Genomic DNA, 12924 nt, shown 5'->3' with positions numbered 1-12924 from the left:
CGCGTTGCGTGGAGGGTGGTGGTTGGCCTGCTGGCCCATTTCAGCAGTGGCTGATTTCCAGTCCCCGGCGGATGATGACCTGTCAACCTGGGGGAGCTGAACGAGCTGGGTGAGCTGGACAAGCTGTGTGATGGTGGAGAGGTCGGTGGCAGCGACCTCGGGATTAGTGAGATGGGGCGTCAGTGGCAGGGACCCCCGAACAGTGTTCAACCACGGCTGTGATTCCGGGCGGGGCCCAGCCGAATGAGGTTGGGTTGAGACGGAAGAGACTGCAATGCCCGCGCCATCCTGGAGAAAGCTTGGAAGGAGGGAGGGGTCGGTGGCAGGGACCCCTGCAATGTTGCAGCTTCCCCCGACGGAGTTTGGAGCATGGCAGTGAGGTGGGGTGGCAGGGGCCCCGGAACAAATATTCAAGAATTTTCCGCCCAAACATCTAAGAGTCCTCCACTGTGGAGCGGAGTACACCGGGGGGAGGGGGTTGCCTTTTGGACATTGTACTATCAGTGACCCCCACCAGGTTACCAATGACAGACTAAAAACAGGGTTGGCGTGTATACCAGAAGAAATGTTGGCGTTTCAGTGTTGAACTTTTACATCGCCATTTTCGTTGACCCTCCCTAGGTGTCATTGCTATTAGGTGTATAGGCTATTAGGAATTGTCAGTGGATTAGTTAGTTCCTTTGTATTTGGTTAGAGATTGTAGTCTTCTCTTATGCTAGTAGGAGTAGTGTAGGAACTAGATATTTCGATAAGGTTCTTCTTGCAGCAGTTATGGGGTAGTTTAGCTTTCAGGGTAGTTTTAGTATATTCGATAGTTGTCAAGTTTGCAGATACTGTTACAGCAAAAAAACCCTGCTTGATTTTGTTACATAAGAGCCAGCAGTCCTGAAGTTTTTCCAGCATGCTGGCTAATGAAATTCAATTCTGTCAAGAGTTGGTTCCGCTCTTTCCAATAGATGTAACTGCCCAATGTTTAACTTTTTTTGGAATTGTCATTGTCTTTTGAGGGTTTTTAATGTATTGACAAGTTTGTTTCTGCTTCCAGTATTGTTTGCTTATATTGTATTCTTAACTCAGCTTTGCATGGGCAGTATGATGACGGAAAGTTCCGTCTAGTCACAGTTGACTTATGGCGATCCTGTAAGGTTTTCAGGGCAAGAGATGCTTGGTGTTGGTTTGCCATTGCCTACCTCCGTGTAGAATTAAGAGAGTTCTGATAGAACTGTGGCTAGCCCAGAGTCACCCAGCAGGCATCATTGAAAGAGTGGGAAATCAGACCCAGTTCTGTAGGTTAGAGTCCGCTGCTCTTAACCACTGTACCACACTGACATTATGGCTTGACCTTTTTATTTAATAAATTGTATTATAATTTCAGCTAATAATCATATTTATTTTTGGCTGAAAAACAAGCTTGTCTTCCTTCTGAGAATACCTTTATAACATCTGAGGGTTTTATATGGAACTATTCCAGGCTGTGGTCAAATGATAAGCCTATTGTTAATTCATAACACCATGGAAAACTGAGTACAAATTTTAATTGAAATGTATTAAAAACTAGAACTTCTTGTAAATTTGGGGGCATTCACCTAATTCTCTTTCAGATTGGTATTAACTAAAACAGAGTTGACACGCGAAGCCATTAAGCAGCAGTGCTCTTCTGAAATAGGCCTCTGTTCAAAATTCCAAATATCCCCACCAAATCAGGGCTTGACTGTCCAGAAAATGTTGCGGGTTTGTACATTCTCTCTGCCCTCATAGGTGTTAGTTTCCTCATACAATTTTTGATGAACTGCAGTTCATAAAATTTGGACATTTTGGATTTCTCCTCACCCCTTCCCTCGTGTTCTGTTGCATAAGTTAATTACATGTGAAGAGTTAGCTTTTCACCATGTCTAGAAGATTGCTAAATGTATCCATTATACATTAGCCAAAACTTGGAATAACTGGATGGAGTCTATGTGTATATAAATAAATTTGTATTTAAGACATTTCAGGTTTGATGGTCTACCTGTGTTTACTATGTAAACTGATGAAATAATATCCCCAAGTTCACATAAAATGTAATATACTGGTCATAGAAGTCTGTTTGTTTTCCAGTGTATTCTTTTTCATCAAGGTGATTGATTCTGCTGCTGACGCTGATACTGTAGCCCTACTATAATCATCTGTTGAGTTTATTCTAAAATTATTTTAGAAGAAGCAGGTGACCTAGTACTACAGTTATAAATTTAGTCACATTCTTCTGAAGATATGTGTACACATAATTCAAAGATATAGAAATAAGGCTCTGTGATTAAAACAAGCTATATTTTAATTTTGCCTTATAGAACATAAAATTATGTTCATTTAAAATAAACTTGAGGCTGTTGTAGGTTTTCCAGGCAAGTGTGACCATGGTCTGGTCGTTTTTGCTCTTAATGTTTTGCCTGCATCTATGGCTGGCATCTTCAGAGGCATGTACTGGAAAACCCTGGTCAAATTGGGCAGTGCTGGCTATTTCACTGGATCCAGTGAGTGGTAGGGAACATGCAACTCCCCTTACTGTTTCTTCTTTTCTTCCTCTGGGCAATCTGCATATTCTCACCTTTCCTTGCTTTCTTCTCTCATACCCACACACCTATCTTCATTTATCTGTGCCCCCCCCCCCACTTCAACTACATTATTTGTTAAAAAGTTAAAATGTCCTTGGAAAGGGTCTCCGCCCCCATCCCCAGTCTTTTCTTGTCAGAAACCAAGCTTGAAGGTTGACAATTCTTTTGTGGCTACCTAGTAATAACTATTGGGGGGGGGGGGGGCATGCATTCCTTAAAACCACAGATAGTACTTCTATTATTTTGGTGGGGTTTAGCCTCCCACTTTTTAAAAAATCAGATTTTTTTGTAAACCTGGGGTCTTTTCAAGCTTTGGAAAAGGCTTTGTCTTGTCTTTTCATGGCTCCAGTCCCTAGGCTAAGTATCCACAGATTTAACCATGCTGAGAATTAGGTATGTTTAAGATGATGATATTGCTTATATTTGTTTGAGTGGGATACTTTATGCTGCAAAATGCCTTGTTCACAGTATAAGGATGTTAATTGTGTATTGTGCTAATTTTTTCAGGATGATGAATCGAAAAGGAAAACCGTGAAATACTGTGAAATTTCAACCAGTTTCCATAATGGAGAACCAGCCAATAGTGTTAGGGAACCAGGATGGAGGGGCAGCAACAGGCACAACACCTGCTTTTTATGTCCTTGTGAAACAGCCACAGACCAATGGAAAAGCCGAGCAAGGAAACTTAGTTTCAAATCGAGACACTTGTGGTATCGCTAGCAATGGAGCAGTACCGGTAAAATCTAAAGTGAAGACTTGTCTTCCTGCAGATTGCACCTCTGGAGGCATTACTGTCACCCTGGACAACAATACCATGTGGAATGAATTCTACCATCGTAATACAGAAATGATTCTTACTAAGCAAGGAAGAAGGATGTTTCCATACTGTCGATACTGGATCACGGGCTTGGAATCTAACCTGAAGTATATCTTGGTCATGGATATTTCTCCCGTTGACAACTTCCGCTATAAATGGAATGGGCATAGTTGGGAGCCCAGTGGAAAAGCAGAACCTCATGTTTTGGGGCGGGTATTTATTCACCCTGAGTCACCTTCTACAGGTCATTACTGGATGCACCAGCCGGTATCTTTCTACAAACTCAAACTTACTAACAATACCTTGGACCAGGAAGGGCACATCATTCTTCATTCTATGCACCGCTATCTACCTCGACTACACCTGGTGCCTGCTGACAAAGCCACAGAAGTTATCCAGCTGAACGGTCCCGATGTCCACACCTTCACCTTCCCACAAACAGAGTTCTTTGCTGTGACAGCCTATCAAAACATCCAAATTACACAACTAAAAATAGACTATAATCCATTTGCAAAAGGGTTCAGGGATGACGGACTGAGCACTAGGCCCCAACGTGAAGTTAAACAAAATGGTAGCTCAGAGCATGAAGGAGGTAGCGTTGCAAGTTCTCCAAGCAATTACAGGCATTCCACTGAAGCTGATAGTTTGTATCCAGAGCAGAAGAGCCTCGAGCCATTCCCCAGTGTAATATGTAACACAGATTTGGAGAAAGAATTATTCAGTCCAGATCAAGACTTCATGAGCTTTATGGAGAGAAATGAACATATTTCTGATAGGTCAGCATTGAAGCAGGAAGCCTTGGAAAGGTAGGATTGCATTTACTTTAAGGGGAAACACTCATGCAGATAAATATTTTCTGTTCAGATAGTATAATGTTCAGGAGCTGATTGTATAGCTGGGAGTTCAAATTATAAGTCTTTGCTGTGGTTAATTTTACAACAAGAGAAGATTGTGGAATAAACATTTGTTTTTAGAATAAATACATTTAGATTATAATGTATTTTTGGTTCACAGTGTGTACCAAAAGAAAGAAAATAAACTTTTCGACTTTTTAAATAATTTTTTTACTAGAAGAAAACGTTATTGCATGGAAAAGTGACATGTGGAGCTCACGTATATCTATCAACATCTTAAACTTTCATAATTTAATTTCTTTTTGTCCTAGACATTGATCTATGTAGTTCCAAAAATGTCATAGTCATTGATCTATGTAGTTCCAAAAAAAGATTTGATTTCTTTCTGTATTTTGTAGTTGACTTCTTGTGGATTAAAGATGTCAGCCTTGCCATTGTTGCATATTCTGTTAGTCTGTTCATTCTATAAATTCCAGAGATTGCTTAAACAACTCATTGTAAACTTTTGGCACATTAATTGGTAGAATATTTATCAACATACTTATTGGATCTAATGTAAACTTAACTCTCATTACTTTTTTGTATTTTTTACTGGCAAAGCTGCCAAAGTCTTGTGTCTGAAATAATTAATTGTTCAAAAGTCATCTTTCCCCTTCCTCAAATATCCACTTTCTTTTGTCAGTTGCTCTCACAATGTTACAGCCATTTGATGATATGACAGCCATGAAATATTCTTCATTCTTTCTCCCCTGTTTTTAATTTTTTTTAACATAGAATTAAAATCAAGCTTAATAATCTTTGTGAAACTTGCATACATGTATATCATTTGATTTTACAACAAGGAAACATTTAAAATTTGAGGAGCTGATTCCCCCTCCTTTCTTGACAGCCCCGTCCAATGGGCTGGGTCCCTGGATGCAGCACCACATCTGCTCTGCCCCACCATTCCCAAGAGGGCTTTCTGGTGGTGTGGAAAGACAACCCCCCCCCACACACACACACAAAAGCCTCCCCACTGCTGGAAAGCCCTCATTGGGCTTAATGGACTTATGCCACCAAAAAGGTGACATAAGTACAAAGCCCCAGTTGCCAGTGTTGTTGAGGCGACGGCTGGGTGGAAGCTCCTCAACTTGCCATGCCTCCAGATCACCCCTTCACTGGCAGGGGCACAGGAATGCTGGTACAGCACAGTGGAGGGCTGCAGCAGCTGCCCGCCAGCAGATCTGCTTCTTTGCTGGGGCAAATTTCCCAGGGAGAGCCAATTCGCCAGTGTGGCCTCCCGCTGTCTCCAGTGGCAGATTTGGCTTTGGTTGGGGCTTTGGTTATGTTCTCATTGCTTCCTATGTCTGTGACTCTATAGGCCTTCTAAATTTTGCTTTTTAATAAAATATTTTACCATTGTGTTTTATTTTTTCCTATTAATGTTTTAATAGTTGGATGTTTACTGAAAGTAAAGAGGCAGAGGCACCAGAGGCAGAAAGCCACTGTGCTGCATGGACATTGCCAGTACAATGAATGTATTGCTGAATAAGGAGCTTGAAGTAGATTCTGCACAGCATATTCATAACAAGTTGCAGTCATTATAAATAAATTCATTTTCCATTAAAAAAATGGAAATGAGTTCATTTATAATTGCAACTCGCCATAAATATGCTGTGTGGAATCCACTTGAGTTACATCTCTTGTTTAGCAATTGGTATTAAAGAGTGCTTTAAAAAGATGTTAAAAGTCTGCCTTTACAAAAGAGGAGTAAACAGGAACTCTCTGAAAACACAAGGAAGAAAAGTCTTTGGGTGGTTAGTGAAGGTGAAAACGCCTAACAATGGTGCATACAGCAAAAACCTAATCTCTGTCTGTTGGAGCCGGAACAAATTAAGCGTTGTCAAAAAGCCGCATAAGGAAAAAGTGTACATACCAATGCGGCTTGAAGTTATGCCACCATTTCAGGCAATGGAGGGCTTTCAGGCGGCTGGGAAATTTTCCTTTTTCACAAACAACAAACGCGCTGCATCAACCGCTGCTTTATCAATTGCGCTTAGACTTTGTGTCTTTCTTAGGCAAAAATTAAGGCAAAAATTAATTAGATCAGATTATAGGGCACCAAAAATGTATCTCCCACCCACTGTACGACACTACAGATGTGGCTATTGTGCAGTCTGCAATCTATCCCAAAACACAAAAATATTTGAAGATCGGAATACAAACTGTAAGTGGCACTTGAAGCAGTTTTCCAACTGCCAAACCACGAATTGTGTGTATCTTATACAATGTAAATGTGGACTATGTTATATCGGAATGACGATGAGAAATCTCAGGATCAGAATAATGGAGCACAAATCAAATGTAAGATTAGCCAAAATACAAGAACCTTTAGTGCAACATTTTCTGAAAGAAAGACACGAAGAAACAAGATTTCACATTCCTTGTGTTATACCATTGCGATGTCCCCAGATATGAAAAGATTGACATAAAGAAACATCTACTGCAGTGGGAATCCAAGTGGATTTACAGACTGAAATCACATACAGCCAAGGGCCTCAATAGAGCGATTGACTTTACATGCTATTTGTGAACCCCAATGGAGGTATATCCCTTTAAGAGACAGCTAATTAGATACAGCTGAGAAGTGGAAGTGCAGTAACCATTAAACAATGAGGTTAGGAACAAGCCCTATTAGAAGGGAAACTGAATGGATGTGAGGAAGTCACCTTGAGTAATTGTAAGTGTATAAAAGTATTTTAAAAGTATTTATTATAAAATTGTTCACATGATTTTATGTATAAATATTAATAATGTATGAAATGATATTTTAAATAATTTATTGAAAATATATTTATATAAACATTGCACAGATCCCGATTAAGATTGAAGAATTGTAATCTGAAGAAGAATCTATCGAAAACGGTTACAGTAGCGCAACCCGTTTATTATTGGATATTCAATTGACGGACTTGGCTCAGACCGGTCCGCATTGCCATATAGACTTACTTCTACTGACTGGAATGCAGTATATGCAGCTATTGATAAGTGTTTGATTATCTTCAAAGAAGAGGTCCCGTCCAAGTACCTATACGGACAAAGACATAGGACCGAGTGAAGAAGACATCGTTTAGTCACCTTGACTATATTTGTGAGGTGATGTGAGTATGTGTGTAGTATTAGCAGAGTCTGAGCTCTGATGTTGTTTGCACTTTTCACTGGTTGCACTTTATGTATTGCACTTTATATGTGGGCTTAGCGCAATTGATAAAGCACGGTTGATGCAGCGCGTTGTTTGTTTGTGGAGTTGTTAACGTTGCATCCATTGAGAAATTTTCCTTTTTCCCTGCCTCCCTGCAACTCCTGAAAGCTCTCTAGAGGTGGCGGGGTGGCCCCTTTGGGATTTGGATTGAGTTGTAAATCTTATTCTTTGCCTTTTGCCATTCCATATCTGTTTCTGCCATTCCTTCAATTTTTTTTTGTCTATAGATTGCTAACATCTGAAATAAAAAATATTTTTGACTATATGTTCATTTTTATTGTAAAAATTATTCTTGTCCATGACATTTTTAGTTTAGACCATCTCTGCAGGTCCTCTTGTATCTTCACCCACATTATTTTGTCCTTGTCTTTAAATAGTGTATCATTTTGTCCAGTCAGGTTTATTCCCAAATATTTAACTGGATTAGATATTACAGTACATCTTGTAGTCCTTCTGATATCTTCCTCTTGCTGCTTTGTTTAAAAAGTTTGAAATTCTTCTACCTATTGATTTTAAAATCCAAAAAAATATTTTTAAAAATTTAATTTGTTTTATTACATATTGCATTAACAGGTGGGGGTTTGAGAATTTTTTTAATGTAAATTTTCTTTTCTTTTCTTTTCTTTTCTTGTTCAGCCCAATAACTAGCCCTTGTCAAAACAGATCTCATGCATCATCCCCATTGAACTCAAATGGAGGCATCAATATTGTTGTTAAAGAAGAACCAGTGGATGAATATGATTATGGGCCAAGTGCATGTATGGAAAGGGTAAATGTGAAGCAAGAAGAAGGAGATGAAGCACCAGAAGAATATTCCATTAATGATGATTTAGGAAACAAACAGCTGAAGAAAAACAATGAAATGGGCAGAAAGGAAGTGGAAATTGAATCCAGCAGCACAGCACAGAATAGCCCGTTGGGTGTTGCAAAAGCAAAAATGTTAAAATTTGATAGTGGGAAGATGCCTGTAGTCTATTTAGAGCCATGCACAGTCACTGGGAATACAGTAAAAGTCTCTGCTCTTTCACAGACTGTGTTGTCACCTTCCGAAAGTGAGAACTCGCCCCTCAGTTATTCAGTGGATTGTTTTGAAAATGATCTTTCTGGCCCATTTACAGCCACGAAAAGTGAGGAAATGGCAATTGAACACATTTCTGAAGATAATGTTCCACATGGGTGTTCTTCAGCAAGAGATATGCTCTGGGAAACTGAAGCATATAGCGATCTCACTGAAACAAAGACAGCATCTGCCTACAGCATCAAGACAGCTCCATGCAGCGGGTTGTCTTCTGCAAAAGATAACTCGGGGAAAAAGAAAACCAGCGTATTTAAGACTCCTCTGTCCCGCAAGGGGATTGTTGGTAACCCAAAAGTTGTGGTACCAGGCATGCGTAAAAGAGGAAGACCACGGAAAATGAAGTTGTCAGAAGCTGGACAAGTACTGCCATTTACTGAAGTGTCAATTTCAGCTAGCTCTTATGCCTTGTCAGGGCCTTGCAGTACCCATTTAAATGTTAAGCCTGATCTTGAGGATGTGGATGGAGTGCTGTTTGTTTCCTTTGCCTCCAAGGTAAGTATACACCTCAAGTAAATTTGGAGTTTTCAGAAACAGTAAATAATACAATGGAGTTGTTCCTTGTATAATTACAAACTTGAGGTGTGTGTTTAGTTTCCCATTGAACTGTAGATTTTACAGTATTCTTAAATTTGGTGCTGTGGGTTTTCTGTATTATGAGTGTTCTCTCTTCATCTAAACATTGGGATTTCAGTATTGTGGTTTAAATAACAAAGGGGTTTCTTGTACCTTAAAGACTACCAAATCTGTTTTGTCACATAAGCTTTTGTGAGCCAGAGTCTTTCATAAGACTGAACAGTTCTGCTGAAGTAGCCTGTGGCTCACAAAAGCTTATACTGCAATAAAATGTTAGTTTTAAGGGTGCTGCAGGAATTTTCATTATTTTGGTCACAGCTGAGATCTCCTGCTCTTGAAGTTTTTGTACTTATATCTAGATAAGTCTTTGTACTTCCATGAATGTGTTTAGATCATCTAGTATAAAAGAGAATTTCATAAAGATAGATAACGTTCATATTAGCTCTTTTTATATAGGATGCTCTTAATATCCATACTGTTGATGGAGTTGAAGAGAGAGAAGACCTTCAGAGTATACAGACTCCGTCACTGTCTCCACATGATACGTGCAGTGATCCAGGTAACAAGCAGAAATCTGGCCTAGTATCATCTTTGTTATCACTAGGCTTGAACATAACCTGTCATATGGGGCAAGGAAGAATCTCCAAGTGACTAGAAATAACAGTTCTCTGGATGCATATTCTTGAACTATTGAAATTGCCTGTAATGGCGTACTTAGCAGGCAAGGGGAAATGGTTCTGCTTGGTTATGAAAAATTGGAGGTGTTGTCTGGGGCATCTTCCATCCCTTGCCTGAAAGGATGTTATCTAATTTCATGTGTATTTCCAGAATAGAGCCTGTGGCTTGCATGGGCACCATTTGGTTTGCAGAGAGTGGCAGAAAGAGAATAATTGTCCACCCAGCCCTGTTGTATAGCTGGGCTGACATAATTAGCTGGTTGCTTTTTGTTTTCTGCCCTTTCCTATCTGTAGGAAGACTTTAAGTTCAATGGTCAAACTACCCATTATGGTTTTTTTTTCTGTTGTTATTTTTAAAATTATTATTCCTGTTGTTGAGGCTCTAACCCTTTTCCTCTGACACCACCAAACAGCGTAATGGAAAAGAAACAGAGTACCATAATTCTCCCACAGAAGAATAAAAGCATATCAGGAATTTTTTTTCATCGTGACAACTGCAGGAGAAAAAAAGTTTAAATAGATGCTTTCCCTCCATTTCATTCATCTCCTTGAAAGAATACCCAAGTGGATGCATTTGGGAAAGAAAGGAAACATTATGGGTAATTTCACCCTGAGAGTTTCTGGGTTAATTTAATTTATCAAGCTGCATACTAGTATAAAGTTTACTACCTACTTTCTCTTATCCTGAGCCAGAGAATTATTTATAATGCCTGTTCTCCTTCAGTGAGGCTCCATCATTCGCTGACAGGTCATTCCCCCTACTGGCCAAGCAGGACTAGGAAAAGTTCAGTTTCTTCAGTTGTCATAGCTTTGAGTCCAAAGAGATTGCTTCAGGTGATGCTTCACTGTGAGATTGCTACTATGGGTGAAGAGAAAGCAAAATTGGTTTCCTCCGTAGCTGCGTGAAGAAAAAATCAAAGGATAAGTCACCTCATCATGGGAAAACCAAAAGGCGGCAGGCAGCTTTGATGAGTTTGCCTGAGGTAATGGGGGTGGGGCACTCAGTCCCAATGAAGCAACCCCAACTCTTTACCGTCTCATTGGAGGGGGTGTCACAGGACCTTTCAGGACCACTGATACTGATGCCAGCCACTGAGTCATTTCCTGAACCAGACTGAAGCAGGCAGAATGGCAGTGAGCCATCCCTGCATTTGGCTGGGATAGCATCTAACATGACTGGAGGTGTTGGGGGCCCCCAAACCCCAGGAACTTCGGGCTAAGGACCAACTACGTGGCCAGGAACTGAAAACCCCATCAGTGCTATTTTGGTATGGCGCCGATGCCATTTTGTACGCCGTAACTGCCACTCCTTTCCGCTGCTTCCTTTCCTTCTTCAACTCCTGATTGGGTGAGAGAGTTTCCTTGTGCCTTACTACAACCAGTCCTGGGTCATCAGCTTCAGGGGGCACAGGCTACAACATCCTTGCCTATGGGCAGGGAAACCCCGCACCTCGTAACTCCCGTGAGTCAGGGGTCACCAAGTGAGTGGGGGAATATTTAAGGGACAGAGCCAAGGCTCTCACTGCAAAGTGAACAAGGAAATCCCTTCCACAGATTATGATACAGAATAGAGCCATAGAGTTGGAAGAGACCACAAGGGCCATCAAGTCCAACCTCCTGCAGTGCAGGAACACACAATCAAAGCACTCCTGACAGATGGCCATCGAGCCTCTGTTTAAAAACCTCCAAAGAAGACACTCCACCCCACTCCAAGGCAGTGCATTCCATTTTTCCGTCAGTTGGTGATATAAGAACCACTGACAGTCTTTGCCATTGATTATGATGTCATGTCTTTCATTTAAATTTCGCCCTCTCTTTTTATTACTAGATTTTTATATCTTAATCATATTGTTTTCTTCTAACCTTATTTTGATGGATTCTTGTGGAGAAATCCACCCTGGTGTCAAATTAATATTTTTCCTTTTATAATCCTTCCATATTTTAAAGACAGATTTTCTTTGCATGGTCCATAAAAGCTCTAAATTCCTTCCCTTGTGCATACCAGATGTAAAAGTGCCACCCCAAAAAAAATCTTAATCTTTGTTGGACCTGATTGTCATGGAAGAGTTTGACTCCCAACAAATATCTGGATAATTGAAATCTCCCATTACTACTATTTCTATTCTTCCTGCAAGTTTGGTCATCTGTTCCAAGAATGTGTCATCCATCTCTTCAGACTGGCATGGGGGTCTCTAATAGACCCCCACTATGAGATCAGTGTTGTTTCTCTCCCTCTTAATTTTTACCCAACTGCTCTCAACCTGGCTTGCGGGATTTAAGTCATGAACCTGCTCACAGCTGTAATAATCTTTTACGTACAACGATCCTCCTTTCCTATTTGATCTGTTTCTCTGAAATAGGTTATCCCCTTCAGTTCTTATGTTTCAATCATGTGACTCATCCCACCAGGTTTCAGTGATGCCTATAATATCATATTTGTTTTGCTGTGTTAAGAGTTCGAGTTCATCTTGTTTATTTCCCATACTCTGTGCATTTGTGTAGAGACATTGAAGGCCACGGTACATTTCCTCTGGCTGCCCCTTTAAGGCTTTTTCCCTCCTGCTGTTGGCTTCTTGACCTATTTGCTCAGTTCTCTCTGTAACCTTTGGACTATCATCACTATCACTTGATGAACTCCTGTCCGTTTGAATACTGTCTACCTCCCCCAGATAACTCAGTTTACAACCCTTCTGAGGAGTATGTAGAAGCAGTATGTTGAGTCTTTACACTCCGTTCCTCCCACCACTGGGACAAAAAGCATTCAAAAAGACTCACCATCACCAAGAGACTGAGAATGAAATGGATGTGGAAGAATCCTGCTCAGGCAGATCTGAGGTCTGTACCGCAGATAGTGAGAATGGAGGGTGGTCAGGAGATGAGGAGTTCCAGAACAAAAACCCTAGACTTTTCTCTGATGAATATTTCCCTGGTTCATTGAAGAAGGTCACCAGCACTCTAAATTACCAAACATTCAAAACTGGGTCCACAGTGCCACCTGATAACTCTGAGCAGTACCATCGAAGAGTGTTCAAGCAACCCGCTAATCAAGGCTGCCCTTTTCTGAAGTGCTTTTTCAAAGCTGTCAAAGGGAAA

The 12924-nt window shown here is 40.5% G+C and overlaps 1 protein-coding gene across 5 annotated transcripts in view; it reads left to right on the top strand.

Annotated features, from left to right (window-relative positions):
- Positions 1-12924, top strand: part of MGA (MAX dimerization protein MGA) — a 97978-nt gene that overhangs the window by 4216 nt on the left and 80838 nt on the right. For all 5 annotated transcript variants that reach the window (XM_048484347.1, XM_048484348.1, XM_048484344.1 and 2 more), the window contains exons 2-4: positions 3099-4214; positions 8140-9073; positions 9611-9713. In XM_048484347.1, coding sequence (XP_048340304.1) covers positions 3157-4214; positions 8140-9073; positions 9611-9713 — 2095 coding nt within the window. In that variant the 5' untranslated portion in view covers positions 3099-3156. The remainder of the gene's footprint in view (positions 1-3098; positions 4215-8139; positions 9074-9610; positions 9714-12924) is intronic.

The sequence above is a fragment of the Sphaerodactylus townsendi genome, linkage group LG02 (assembly GCF_021028975.2).
Source record: "Sphaerodactylus townsendi isolate TG3544 linkage group LG02, MPM_Stown_v2.3, whole genome shotgun sequence".
Taxonomy (NCBI): Eukaryota; Metazoa; Chordata; class Lepidosauria; order Squamata; family Sphaerodactylidae; genus Sphaerodactylus; species Sphaerodactylus townsendi.
This window is presented reverse-complemented; position numbering and strand designations above follow the sequence as displayed.